Genomic DNA, 11,646 nt, shown 5'->3' on the forward strand with positions numbered 1-11,646 from the left:
TATTAAATGAACACACACGCTTCCTTATCTTTATTGGGGGTTCCATGATTTCCATTAAAAAATTAGTATTGAAATACTGAACAAAGCATTCAATGAAGTTAATAAAAATGAACGTAAATTTAATTTTTAATTAAAAGACGATTTTACTTTAATTACATTTAGCTGAAACTCAACTGAGAATTATCACTCAGTAAATTCCATACATTTATATCTGTTACTTCCGCCAGAAATAATTTGGAATTAATCAAAATTTGTTCTTCTTTTTTCGACGCCTCTTATGTAGTCTCGCCGAGAACATACCTCGAGCGTCTAGAAGTCACGTTTAGGAACATTCCAAACTCCTACTTCCCAACACCTATAGGAAGCTGTCGATGAACATTAAACAATGCGTTAAATAACTTACACAGCTCTACAGCAAAATATCAGCTTCATAGCGAGCGTATTTATATCTCGTCGGTTTTAGTTCTAGATAATTCGATAACATACTATGATTACACAGACATTTACAAAAACAGCATTATTGGATTGTGGACGCCATAGAGACCAATTATACGTAGAATTTTCAGTTATTGAACTAGAATATACTTTTGGAGTGTTGCCACTTGCCATCGGAAAATTAATGTAAAAGATTTGAAATGTTAATAAATTGGTATTTCTCTGGCTATTTGAGCCGGACCAAAGCGAAATTAAAAAGAATACTTAAAAGCTTGCAAATACATAAACGGAGGCGATTGAAGAACGGAACAATATCAAACATAGTTCTATAAAAATCGGGCAATACAACGTTGAAAAAAAAAGGACAATTATCATCTTAAAAAGGACAAGGACAAAAATCTCAAATAAAGAATTGTCCTTTGAAATAAAGGGCGGTTGGCAACCCTAATCCCAGCCCACCCATACGGTGCTAATTTTGGCAGTTTTATAATTTTGCGAAAGTCGTGGGTCAATAATATGGCCAACGTATCAGTCAAAAGCGAACAAAAACGACCACAAAACATTAGCCAAGATGGCTTATCGGAATCGCTTCCCCATTTACCTGCATTTGGCCTTATTTTATCGCCTTGAGTATTTTGCGTAGCGATCTTAATATCATTGCGTGGCCTGGTTTCGCAGTACCCGAGTGGTACATATAAATAGAACTAAAGAGCGCTCCATAAGTGCGTGTACCAATATGAAGGGAGCTAATATTGTTCGCCTACTCTACACCAAGTTGTGTAAAGGGACAGAAACCCATGGGCACAGAATCTATTCACCTGGCTAACACACACACATTTCTCGAATTCGTAATAGAACTAGAATAAGGAAAGTCGGAATGAGGTTATGGCCTAACCCCAATCTGGTACACAGACTACGAGAGTACTAACTAAACCGCCCCTCGCCCTCTGCCGGAGACCTAGGTGAAATTTTCTCCGTGGAGGTTATTGCATTTTATGATATAAGGCAAAAACAATTGTTTCCACATATATATCTATTGTAGGGTGGTCCAAACCCAGCCTCGCAAGCCACATGTGGCCCGCCGCTTCATTATGCCGCGTGGCCCGAGTCGCAACCGGAGAGTAATCAAAAAATCGCATTTCGTGTTGTTTTGTCATAAAATTAACCAGAATTTTTTTTTGACCTATTGTTACATCACTAATGTCACTGAAGTAACTAGTGTTATGACTCGCTGAGGCAACTAGCGAAGTTGAATGATGTGCTTGGCAGTCTAAATTGTTATCTGGCTTTCTATCGTTTTGGTCGGGAATATATGCTAACACTTTTGACGTCATAGGAAACTAAGAATCGAATGCTGATTTTATTAGCTTCGGTTGACTATGCCTGATAACTAAATGTTATGGCCCAACAATGTGATTCATGCCGGGTGATTTTTGCAACCAGCCTAAACAGTATTACAAAAAATGCTGCCTATATATATATCAGAAAATTTAGTAATTACCATTCTGTACCTCACATATGGTAATCAATCAATCTGCAGTCAATTTGTAAACATGAGTTTAAAAAGAAAGCTGAAGAATTCAAACAGATTTTAACTGTATGTGGGATGGAAAATACGACAATGCTTGCTTAAATATGCGTTGGTCCCAATCGACTTTTTATACCCCTTTTATAATATGACATGAATAGTTAATCAAACACGCTAGTACATTTCCCAATATATCTTTAAAAAGCTTATTTTTGTCGCTTTCCACTAAAACGCGCCCAAATTACGTGGCGTAAATGCGTCCGACCAAATGCCGGTAAGAGGAGAGAAATTCCGAGAAAAAGTTTCTCACTTTTAACGCTGTGGTCAACACGTGATTGATATGCGAGAGAAAGAGTTTTCTTTTGGACGAGTTTTACGTCACCTTCAAAATAAAACAAGAGTGGGATTTTGAAGTGAAGTGATATTCGTTTTATCGAAGAGCATTTGATCGCGTGCTGTCTGGTATCTTTGTTTGTTTATTATGAGCTGGAGAACGTTGCTCGCGCTTTCAAAATACTTCGTTTTCAACTAGCAACAGATTCTTTGTTTATTTTCAAGCTTTGAAATATTCATACAAATAAAATTGACCTTGTAGCGAAATAAAAATTATACATAAAAAAAATATGATGACGTCACCGTAATTGAGAACACTCGGATCAAGCATGGATAATTTAAACTCAAACATTTTGAGTTTTGAAATTGGTTTTGTTCACATGCAGACCACTATGAAATACTATTGATCCCCCAAAATACATTTAATTTAGCCATAATCCCAAATTATGACACAGGGCACCCCTTTATGACCAGGTCGATCCTGTAGAGTTAATATGTCGCATGTTGTGTCGGTGACTAAAGAATTGAATTTTAAACGGCACAAAAGCAGACTCAATCATGAAAATAAACAAATCTCAGGTTAACTAACACTACTTCTCAGTTTACGGTTCTGATAATATTCATCGTCGCACCACGTTTTCGAAGTTGCTGCTGTAGTAAACACTAAAATATGTCAAAAATAGATCTGTCAACAGGAGCGAAACAGGATTCATATTTTCATTCGAGTTTTCATTTCGAATCAAGACGTATTCGGATTCGGAAAATTATGACTCCATTCACTCTGGTAGCCGAGATTCGCTAACGATGCCAGACGATTTTTGCTGTAATTTAATATATTTGTAAAGACCGGTCCACGAATGAGCGTAAGGCTTTGTAAATTTCTTTTATATTAACGTTACGATATCATAACTGATTTAACTGGATACCATTACAAAATTTTTATCATCATCTTCCATTCTAAGAATAACATAAAAGAATAAATATGTTAAGTTAAGTGTATCAAATGTCTAATATCCGTGTAATCATTTACATTAGATACGATATGAAGACACTTTAAATCGTACACAGGTATGTTTATGATTTCAGAACTTTTTCACTTTCTTTATTAGGCGTCCATTTTTCAAAAATGAAGCAAGACGACTTTTTCTTTTGTTGTAATTGTTGAAATAGCAACCTAAAAAAAATTAGAAAAATTTGATTTAATGATGCTAGTGATAAAATAATTAGGATTCCGACCAGCATATACCTCTGGTATCGATAATAATAATGATGAAAATTACATCACTTATATATAGATAGAAACTTACAAATCATTGTTGGAAATTACGTTATAGAATGAATTTGTTTCGAATCCACAAAATCTGGTACTGCATGCAAAAGAGTACACTCCCATATCTGAACATAAACAAATTTAAGTATTGCTAAAAAGTAGATTTATCATTCTTGGTAAACCATTAAAAATATTAAGATGGTATTAAATCACTTCAATGTTCAATTAAGCAAGTTTTAAATTTAAAGGAAGGCTATTTGAAAAGTTTTTGTGGACAAATGAGGCTGCATTTAAAATCATATTATATTTTGTGTTCATAAGATATTTAAAAAGATTTATAGGTTTTACTAACAAAATTGGATATGAGTGAACCCAGAGAGATTCTTGCAATATCAAATCAATGATAAAAGACCAATAGTATATAGCTGGAAAGACTTGTATCCAAGCATATATTATCTTACTATATATTTCCTTCAACTCACTTCTCCAAAATATCCAATCGCCAATGTCAAGTTCAGGAAGAATGATATTATCTATCACTTTGTCTATACAGTTCATAACTGGCCCCCATAGTTTGGAATTAGCTGTTGATCTCTTTTCGATTGACTGTAAAAATAACTTACCAGTAAGATTGTACGTAATTTTTTAAACCCCTTTTTTTACTTTCGAGTCGAGTAATTTGGAAGGGTAATTTGGAATTTTAAGGAATTATTCAGAAGTTTTTTCCTGATCCCGTCCTGGACGTGCAATGTTCGCATCTCAATGTGCCTTTGTCACGTCAGATTGTAGCAAGTTGTGTGATTAGAAGAGACGCAATAACGATTCTTCGCTGTGAATGTTGTAGACTAAAATGCTTAGCTAGTACAGGTTTGGCGTTTTAAAGTTGGATTGGAAGATGCAATAAACTGTAGGCTACTATTATAGTACTGTATGCTGTACTGTACCAGTATGCATCCCAGTACATTTTGTATTTGGAAATATAAAAACTATAGTTTTTTTTTCAATTTAAAACACCAGAAAGCTATAACGTACAATGTTTACCTCAGACATGAAGAAGTATTTTAGCTCCTTAGGTAATGCAAACAGGGATAGGAATGCTCCAAATGTCCCCTCGTTCAAATAGTAGTGGAATGGTGTTTCGGTTCCCTCAAACTCTAAACAAAGTACCATTTTCAATTAATACTCCTTATCCCATTAACGACAAAATTCAAAACCAGGAGGAATAAGTGATTGATCCCAACGATCACAGCTGGGAAAGCTGGGTATATTGTTATCTTGTGTGGGATCGCAATTATTTAAAAGTTGACAACACATATACAACAACCACTTCTTTTCAAATATGGTGATTGTTGTATGCAGTTGCAGCGTGCTGAAATTTGTGACTGAATAAACTGATGTATTTTGGAAATACAAGATTGATCAAAGCTCAAGAACTTTATCCTTTAATTTTCTTGACTCAGGTGAACAGTTGAAACTATGAAACTATGACTTGAAACTATCAGACAAAGAAAGACACAAAGGTCACAATAAAACATAGACTAAGAAAGACTCAAATAGGTCCTCGCTTGTTTTTTATTATTGAAAAACACAAGGCAACAATAATAGGAACTAAAAAATAAAGGGGAAACAATTACTAATTTTGTTCATATATTAAAGGATTTACTTCTCTTTCCTATCACGTTCGTTGCCAATGTAAAAGAAGTTTCAGAGAAAAATCCACCTGGCTCAGAGATTATTTCCAAGTCAGGATATTTTGACGTAGGAAACAATTTTTCAAGAGTGAAATTGATTGAAGAAACTGTCTAAATATTAAAAAATTCATATTCTTCAATTAAATAATGTACCACTTTCAATTTTTTCCAAATTTTTACAGATAATTACGTGTATAACTAATCAAAGCTTTTGATAGTAACTTAATAAAATAGTGAATAAAAAAAATAGTAACTTAATAAAATATTTCATAAATGGCCTGTATTTTGAATATGAATTCGTGAACATAAAATGAAAACATACATAATGCCTCATTAATTCGATAACGCCTAACTTTTATGAACCATACCTGACGAAGGTTAGAATTAGTTGCCCTGAGTCCACCACCAATGTTGAGCACTTTCAAAGGCACGCCATTTCTTTCAGAAGAATCGAATAATTTCTTGGCATATGTCAATGCTTGTTGATACCGACCTGATTCATCAGCTGTACCCACTCCAATGTGGAAACTGAAAAATGATAAACCGCACTTCACAATGATTTTGTGATTTTAACATCCTCGTATGCAAAATAATTCTTCGACTGGTCTGGTATACAAAATTTACAGAGTGAAAGTGTTCTCCATTTGTTCAAATTTTTTTTAATGATCAGTTAATAAAAAAACAGAACAGATAAAAAAAATTGTAGAATCTCTTACTTAGAATTTGGATATTAGTTTGGATATAATTTTCTCTAATGTCCCTAATAACTTTAAATGATTTTCCAATCGCGAGTTTCCTGTTTTCTATTATTCCATGCAATTACTAACTTCACGCCAACAACATTCATATCCAATCCTTTGGCCATAAGCATAAGTTTACGGGCCTGGGAAATGGTGGCTCCATATTTTGAACTATATACTTTCTCTTTTCCATCCTCTTCGATAAATATTCTCAAGAGCAATCTGAAATATTTGCATGGGGCATTAGGATTTCAAGTTTTTTATGAACATTTCATTTTTTCAATGGTTGTTAAAAAAAAATGCTTTAAATTAGGTCTCAAGATTTTTATTATGAATACTGCGAGTTTGATACGAATTTCGGCAACCTATAATTGTTCACGAAACCCATTCACAACGCCTATCGTTGAAAATATTTAACAGTATATCACAGCTTGTCATTCTTGTTTATACGTATTATTTATATATATATACTTATTTTTACCTTGACGTTGGATAATAGTTTTTCAACTTTCTCAGTTCGTGTTCATTATCAAAAACGAATAGGCTAACTCCGTGTTCCTTTGCAGTTTTCAAATGTGATATTTGCTTACAAGGGTTTGATACCATAATTTTTTCAGGCTTTACGCCGAGCCTTTTAACTTGGTTCAATTCTTTCTGCAACATATGTCAAAGAGCTATATCAAGGAAATTGTTTCCTATTTCTTCGCTTCGGATAAGCCAAGAATATTATCAAAATAGAGACAATAATTACATGTAATATAGTAAATTTTTTTAGTTGGATCATCATTAAGGTATTTGTGATTTTTTTTATTGTATTCGTAATAATTTGAATTTTTTTAAATATTGTTTACCTGACTTCCGCAATAGAAACCTGATCCTAATTCCATCAATGCACTCAATAAAGGATCATATGCAGCAGATTTTAAAGCATAGAAAGGTTTAACACGAGGTAGTAGACTATTGTAAAGGTTGTACAAGTTTGTTAGCTCTCCCAAGTTGAAAATATAGAAACTATCGTCAGGGTTCTAAAAACATTTAGTTATCAGAATGAAATGGATATATAGGTTTTTTGTTTCTTTTTTTTTCCAATATCTTCGCTTTTTTGTCAGTTTTTAATTTGTCGTTTTGTATTTTCTATGCAATGAAGTTTTTCTTAGCGGAATTTTGATAAAAATCTTCATTCTGCTTACTTTGTAATAAATTGGAATGCTCGCATGGGTTTAACCCAGTGATTCTCAAACTAGGGTTTGAGAGCCGCATGAGGCTCTCAACAACCTTTCCTGCGGCTCTAGTTAATGCTTTAAAAATTGATTACTTTCAAAAAAAAAAAAAATTCATTGAAAACTAATCATTGACTTGAAATAAAAATGTGGAAGTCTATTAGTTTGTCGAATTGATTCTCCCGTGTTTATTTGCGTAGCTTTGACTAATCTACAAGATGCAATAGCGACGCAACAGTAAGCGTTTTCGCGGCTCTCGCACACTTTTCACTTGGAAAGATTTTGGACATGGCTGTAATCATTGGCTTGCTTTCGTAGATTTTCAGTTTTCGTCGCATTTCCGAATATTATGTATAAATCAAAGATTATTTTAATTTCTGGAGCATTTTAATTTTGTTCCAGTAATCGAAAATAGTCCCGAAATATCTGGCGATCATCTCAAGCAGCTACTGCACTTTGCATCCTCCACGATTACGACCCGCTTTGACAAACCTATTAGAAATCAAAGCCAAATTAAATGGCTGTTAGTCTAGGCTAGGGTGTTTTTTTACTGGTTAACAGTTAATTTCATCATAATCGCTGAATGTCTTTGTCACCGCGATCGTTTCGGCGGCGATATCCTAAAGTTGGTATTCTAAATTCCCGCCCTTTCTCGTCTTTTGCAAGAATAAGGGGTCGCCGGAAATCGAAGTTTCATATATCTAGTATACCCTTGCGTTCACATCAGCGACAGCTGTTAAATACATTTAAGGGCTGATTTCAAAACCAAATTACTTTTATTCTGAGTTTTTTCTTCTGCCTTGGATTTAATCTTCCTTATCACCGCTTGTAAATTAACCGTGCCTGTTTAAAGTGAAAGGTAACCGACATGCAGATATTAACTAAAATGATAATTGAGTTTCTCATGCTTTTCTATGGTGTTCGTGTTACTTTAGTATTAGATAGATAAACCTAGCAAATTTACGATTGCGTGAATCCTGAATGTTGATTAAAATAGCGATTAAATAAATTGACAATAAAGACATTTCTGCCTAATAGAGAGTCAGACGCTAATTATAACTAATTCTATCAAGTTTTAACGTTTTTTTTTCAACAAAACAACACCCCGATGGTTATTATAGCTAAAATATTTACTGAGTTATGCTCAATTTTCTTTAGGGAATTTGCAAATTCAGCACTTCACTTAATGACTTTGATTATGTCATGCCTTGAGGCTTAATTATTAGGTTCCATTACATTTGAACCCATGACAATTGCACCTGCATACTATTGCACCCATTGTTTTTTTTTTGTTTTACGGATATTTGAACCCATGGGTTTCAACACCCGCATATAGATTGAACCCGCGAATATACACATGGGTTCAAATGTACAGCCACCTAATTATTACTGCCCAAATGCTTCAAAATTTAACAATTGTAATCATTTTCGATGATAATAGACGCAACAATTCGTGAACGAGTCAGTGTGCATTGTTACAACGAAATTCACGATTGATTTTACGTCCTACTCTTGGTTCAACGGCCATGCGAGTTAAATGTTTACATATTCGAAACATTACTTGGCCAAGGATGGAAGGGATCACTAAAGAGCTGTTACAAAGTGCTTTAAATGGAGTAGGACATGACATTTCTTATCTGGTTACAACTCAATGAGTTTTTTTCATACAAGTAACTCATACCAGCTTTTGCAAAAATTTTTGGTCATTTTTAAATCCATGCTATTTATATAACTAGAGTTTTCTAACGACCTAAAATCGCCTTTTTCACAATAAAACACCGAAAAGTCATTTTAACATTTAATTTTAATCAAATTTGTGTTCGGTAATGTAAGAAATGGCTAATGACATATCACCAAGATTTATTTTGAATACCTAATCTGGTTTGACGTTTCTAAATTTACGGAACCGTCGGTACGTTTTTTGCAAAATATGGAATTGAAGCGATACGTTAAGTGCAAAGATAAGCATATAACACCATAACGCAAAGACAACCACTTTTCAAATTTGACTTTTTTTTTGATAGCGAGCGCCGTTGGGAAATCGCGCACAATTCACGATTGAGTTGGAGATGCGCGAGTTCGGTGTCCAAGCAGAGCGGCACAGGTCACGTGGTACCGGATATTCGAATAGTAAAATGCCATTCGAATATTTTATTATTCGAATATTTTGCCCAGCCCTAGTTGTGACGTGTGTTGTTGTTACGATGACTTGGTATTTTAAATACGCGCTTAAGGTTTGTTGATATTTTACCTTGCGTTGTGTGTGTGCGGCTCTTCGCAGCTTTGAGGTTTGAAATGCGGCTCTGGGACTAAAAAAGTTTGAGAACCACTGGTTTAACCGAAAGGACATGACCTTACTAGAAGGTTTTCTATATCAAATAAATACTTACCTGGCGGCTATCGTCATGTTTAGCAAAGTATCTGCAAACATTGTCATGATCTGTTCCGTCGTATGCTTGAATGTTATAAACAATCTTGAAAAATAATATTACAAATACGTAATATGGAATTCGAATAGTAGGCAAATAAAATCGAAATATGACAAACTTAAGGCCGCAACAGATGAAAATACCAGTACGCGAGAGATCAAAATAGCATGAGGATTTAAGTTAAATAATATAGAAAATTGTTGTACGTTAAATAATATAGAGAATTGTCGTACACACCTTCGAATCCATTGATATCATTTGATAGCTTTTATTTCCTGAAAATATTACTTTTCTACTGGCCAAAGAACGAATTTGTTATGACTTTTATGGATGACAATTCGTATGTAAAACAAAATAGTTAGTATTTATCGAATGACCATTACTTTGAGAATAACAAAATGTATGCAATATTAAAATTAATTGATGAAATAAGATTTTATTTTGGTGTTAATTTGGTGCCTCCATTTTGTCGATTTGACTCTGTTATTATGATTCAAGGGAACGGAAGTAATTCAAAGCTATAGTAATCGCTCTGAAAATATAGTTTGAAGTACTAACATTGTCGATTGATGTTAGAGTCTAATAAAATACCCAAACTCATTCGAGACAAATCATTTTAAACTGATGACTGAACATACATTTATATATATATATATATTCACTCATGGATTCTAGAATATACCTAAACTGGTTTGTGCGTCTATATAAATTAGAAGCTCTGTATATGCTATTTACATTTTTCATTTAAGATGATTTTTTAGTATTTACTGTTAACTGATATACTTTCTTTACTTAACTCACAGTTGGGGCTATGTGCCACGAACTACTAAGTCTTTCTCTATGCTTTGGCACTGGCGGCAGGAATAAAGATGAATATTTTATGCGATTCAATAGCCTTGTTGCACTCATATATGAGTATACACGTTTCGTCTGATCAGACGAATTATGCAAGGTTTCGTGCTAGCGTGCAGCAAGTTTCTTCCATGACATAGAGACGTAAACAGATTTGAGAGCTTATTGTTTTGAAATTGATTGCCTTGTTGGAATGCAGTTTATCGATGAATTGCACGTACAGAGTTTTTTTGGTGTACGGCTATTTGTGATCTTAATTGTAATTTGCTTTATGACCTGAGATGGCAGTCACATATACGAGGTGTGGCTAAAAAGAAACGGGACTATCAAATTTAGAAGTTTATTAAGATGCATATCGTGCAATGTCCACATTGTCTAACATATACAAGTCCTAAATCATCTCTACTTGTGCCCTTCGAAATATTCCCTATCGGCTTTGATGCACTTTCCGAATCTTTTTCGCCACATTTTGAAGCATATTGAAAATTCTTCGTTTGTGATGGTTTTGAGGTGCCTCGTCACGCTGGTCTTGATATCCTCGAAACCCTTGAAGCGTGTCCCCTTGAGAACCCCTTCCAGCTTTGGAAAAAGAAAAAAATCACAAGGGGCTGAGTCCGGCGAATAAGGTGGATGATACAACGTGGTGATTTCTTTTTTTCGAGACCAAGAACTGTTTTCACGATGAGGGTTGTGTGGGCAGGAGCATTGTAGTGATGCAAGATCCAAGTTTTTCCTGCCCGGGAAGCTCTTCGTTTTTGACAATTTTTGTTGCCATGACGAGTCAGAACTTCTTTGTAAAAATGTTGGTTAACTGTTTTTCCTTGGGGAACAAACTCATGATGCACCATTTCCTGAAGGTCAAAGAAGGCGATCAGCATCACTTTCACTTGTGAACGTTGCATGCGGGCTCTTTTTGGTCTCGGCGAGAACACACTTTTCCACTGGCGACTCTGTCGTTTTGTTTCCGTGTCATATTGAAAGACCCTTGACTCGTCTCCTGTGAAGATGTTTTGCAAGAGTTTTTCGTCTGTTTCCATCTGCTGAAGGATGTCTCGCCATGTATTCAATCGTTGAGCTTTCTGCTTCTCAGTCAAGAGCCTTGGCATCATTTTGGCACACATCTTTTGCATGCCCAAAATGTCAACCAA

General features: G+C 34.6%; 1 protein-coding gene across 1 annotated transcript; it reads right to left on the minus strand.

Moving 5' to 3' along the window:
• Positions 1-2,457: 2,457 nt before the first annotated feature.
• Positions 2,458-10,022, minus strand: LOC144425214 (antizyme inhibitor 2-like). The gene is made up of 11 exons (XM_078114701.1): positions 9,884-10,022; positions 9,608-9,691; positions 6,849-7,022; positions 6,479-6,651; positions 6,085-6,219; positions 5,626-5,785; positions 5,230-5,368; positions 4,608-4,720; positions 4,049-4,172; positions 3,604-3,691; positions 2,458-3,470 (listed from the first exon to the last, which is right to left on the minus strand). The coding sequence occupies exons 1-11, from the start codon at positions 9,902-9,904 to the stop codon at positions 3,371-3,373; spliced, it is 1,311 nt and encodes a 436-aa protein (XP_077970827.1). The 5' UTR covers positions 9,905-10,022; the 3' UTR covers positions 2,458-3,370.
• Between the last annotated feature and the right edge of the window lie 1,624 nt (positions 10,023-11,646).

This window comes from Styela clava, chromosome 7, assembly GCF_964204865.1.
Source record: "Styela clava chromosome 7, kaStyClav1.hap1.2, whole genome shotgun sequence".
NCBI classification, from domain to species: domain Eukaryota; kingdom Metazoa; phylum Chordata; class Ascidiacea; order Stolidobranchia; family Styelidae; genus Styela; species Styela clava.

What these genes read in the sequence shown, in the direction of transcription:
- LOC144425214 (XM_078114701.1), bottom strand. Translation starts at nt 9,904, where the DNA reads ATGATATCAATGGATTCGAAG. An exon ending in AACATGACGATAGCCGCCAG is followed by an intron (nt 7,023 to 9,607) that starts GTAAGTATTTAT and finishes AAATGTTTTTAG; the next exon opens with AACCCTGACGATAGTTTCTA. An exon ending in CGATTGGATATTTTGGAGAA is followed by an intron (nt 3,692 to 4,048) that starts GTGAGTTGAAGG and finishes GTTTATGTTCAG; the next exon opens with ATATGGGAGTGTACTCTTTT.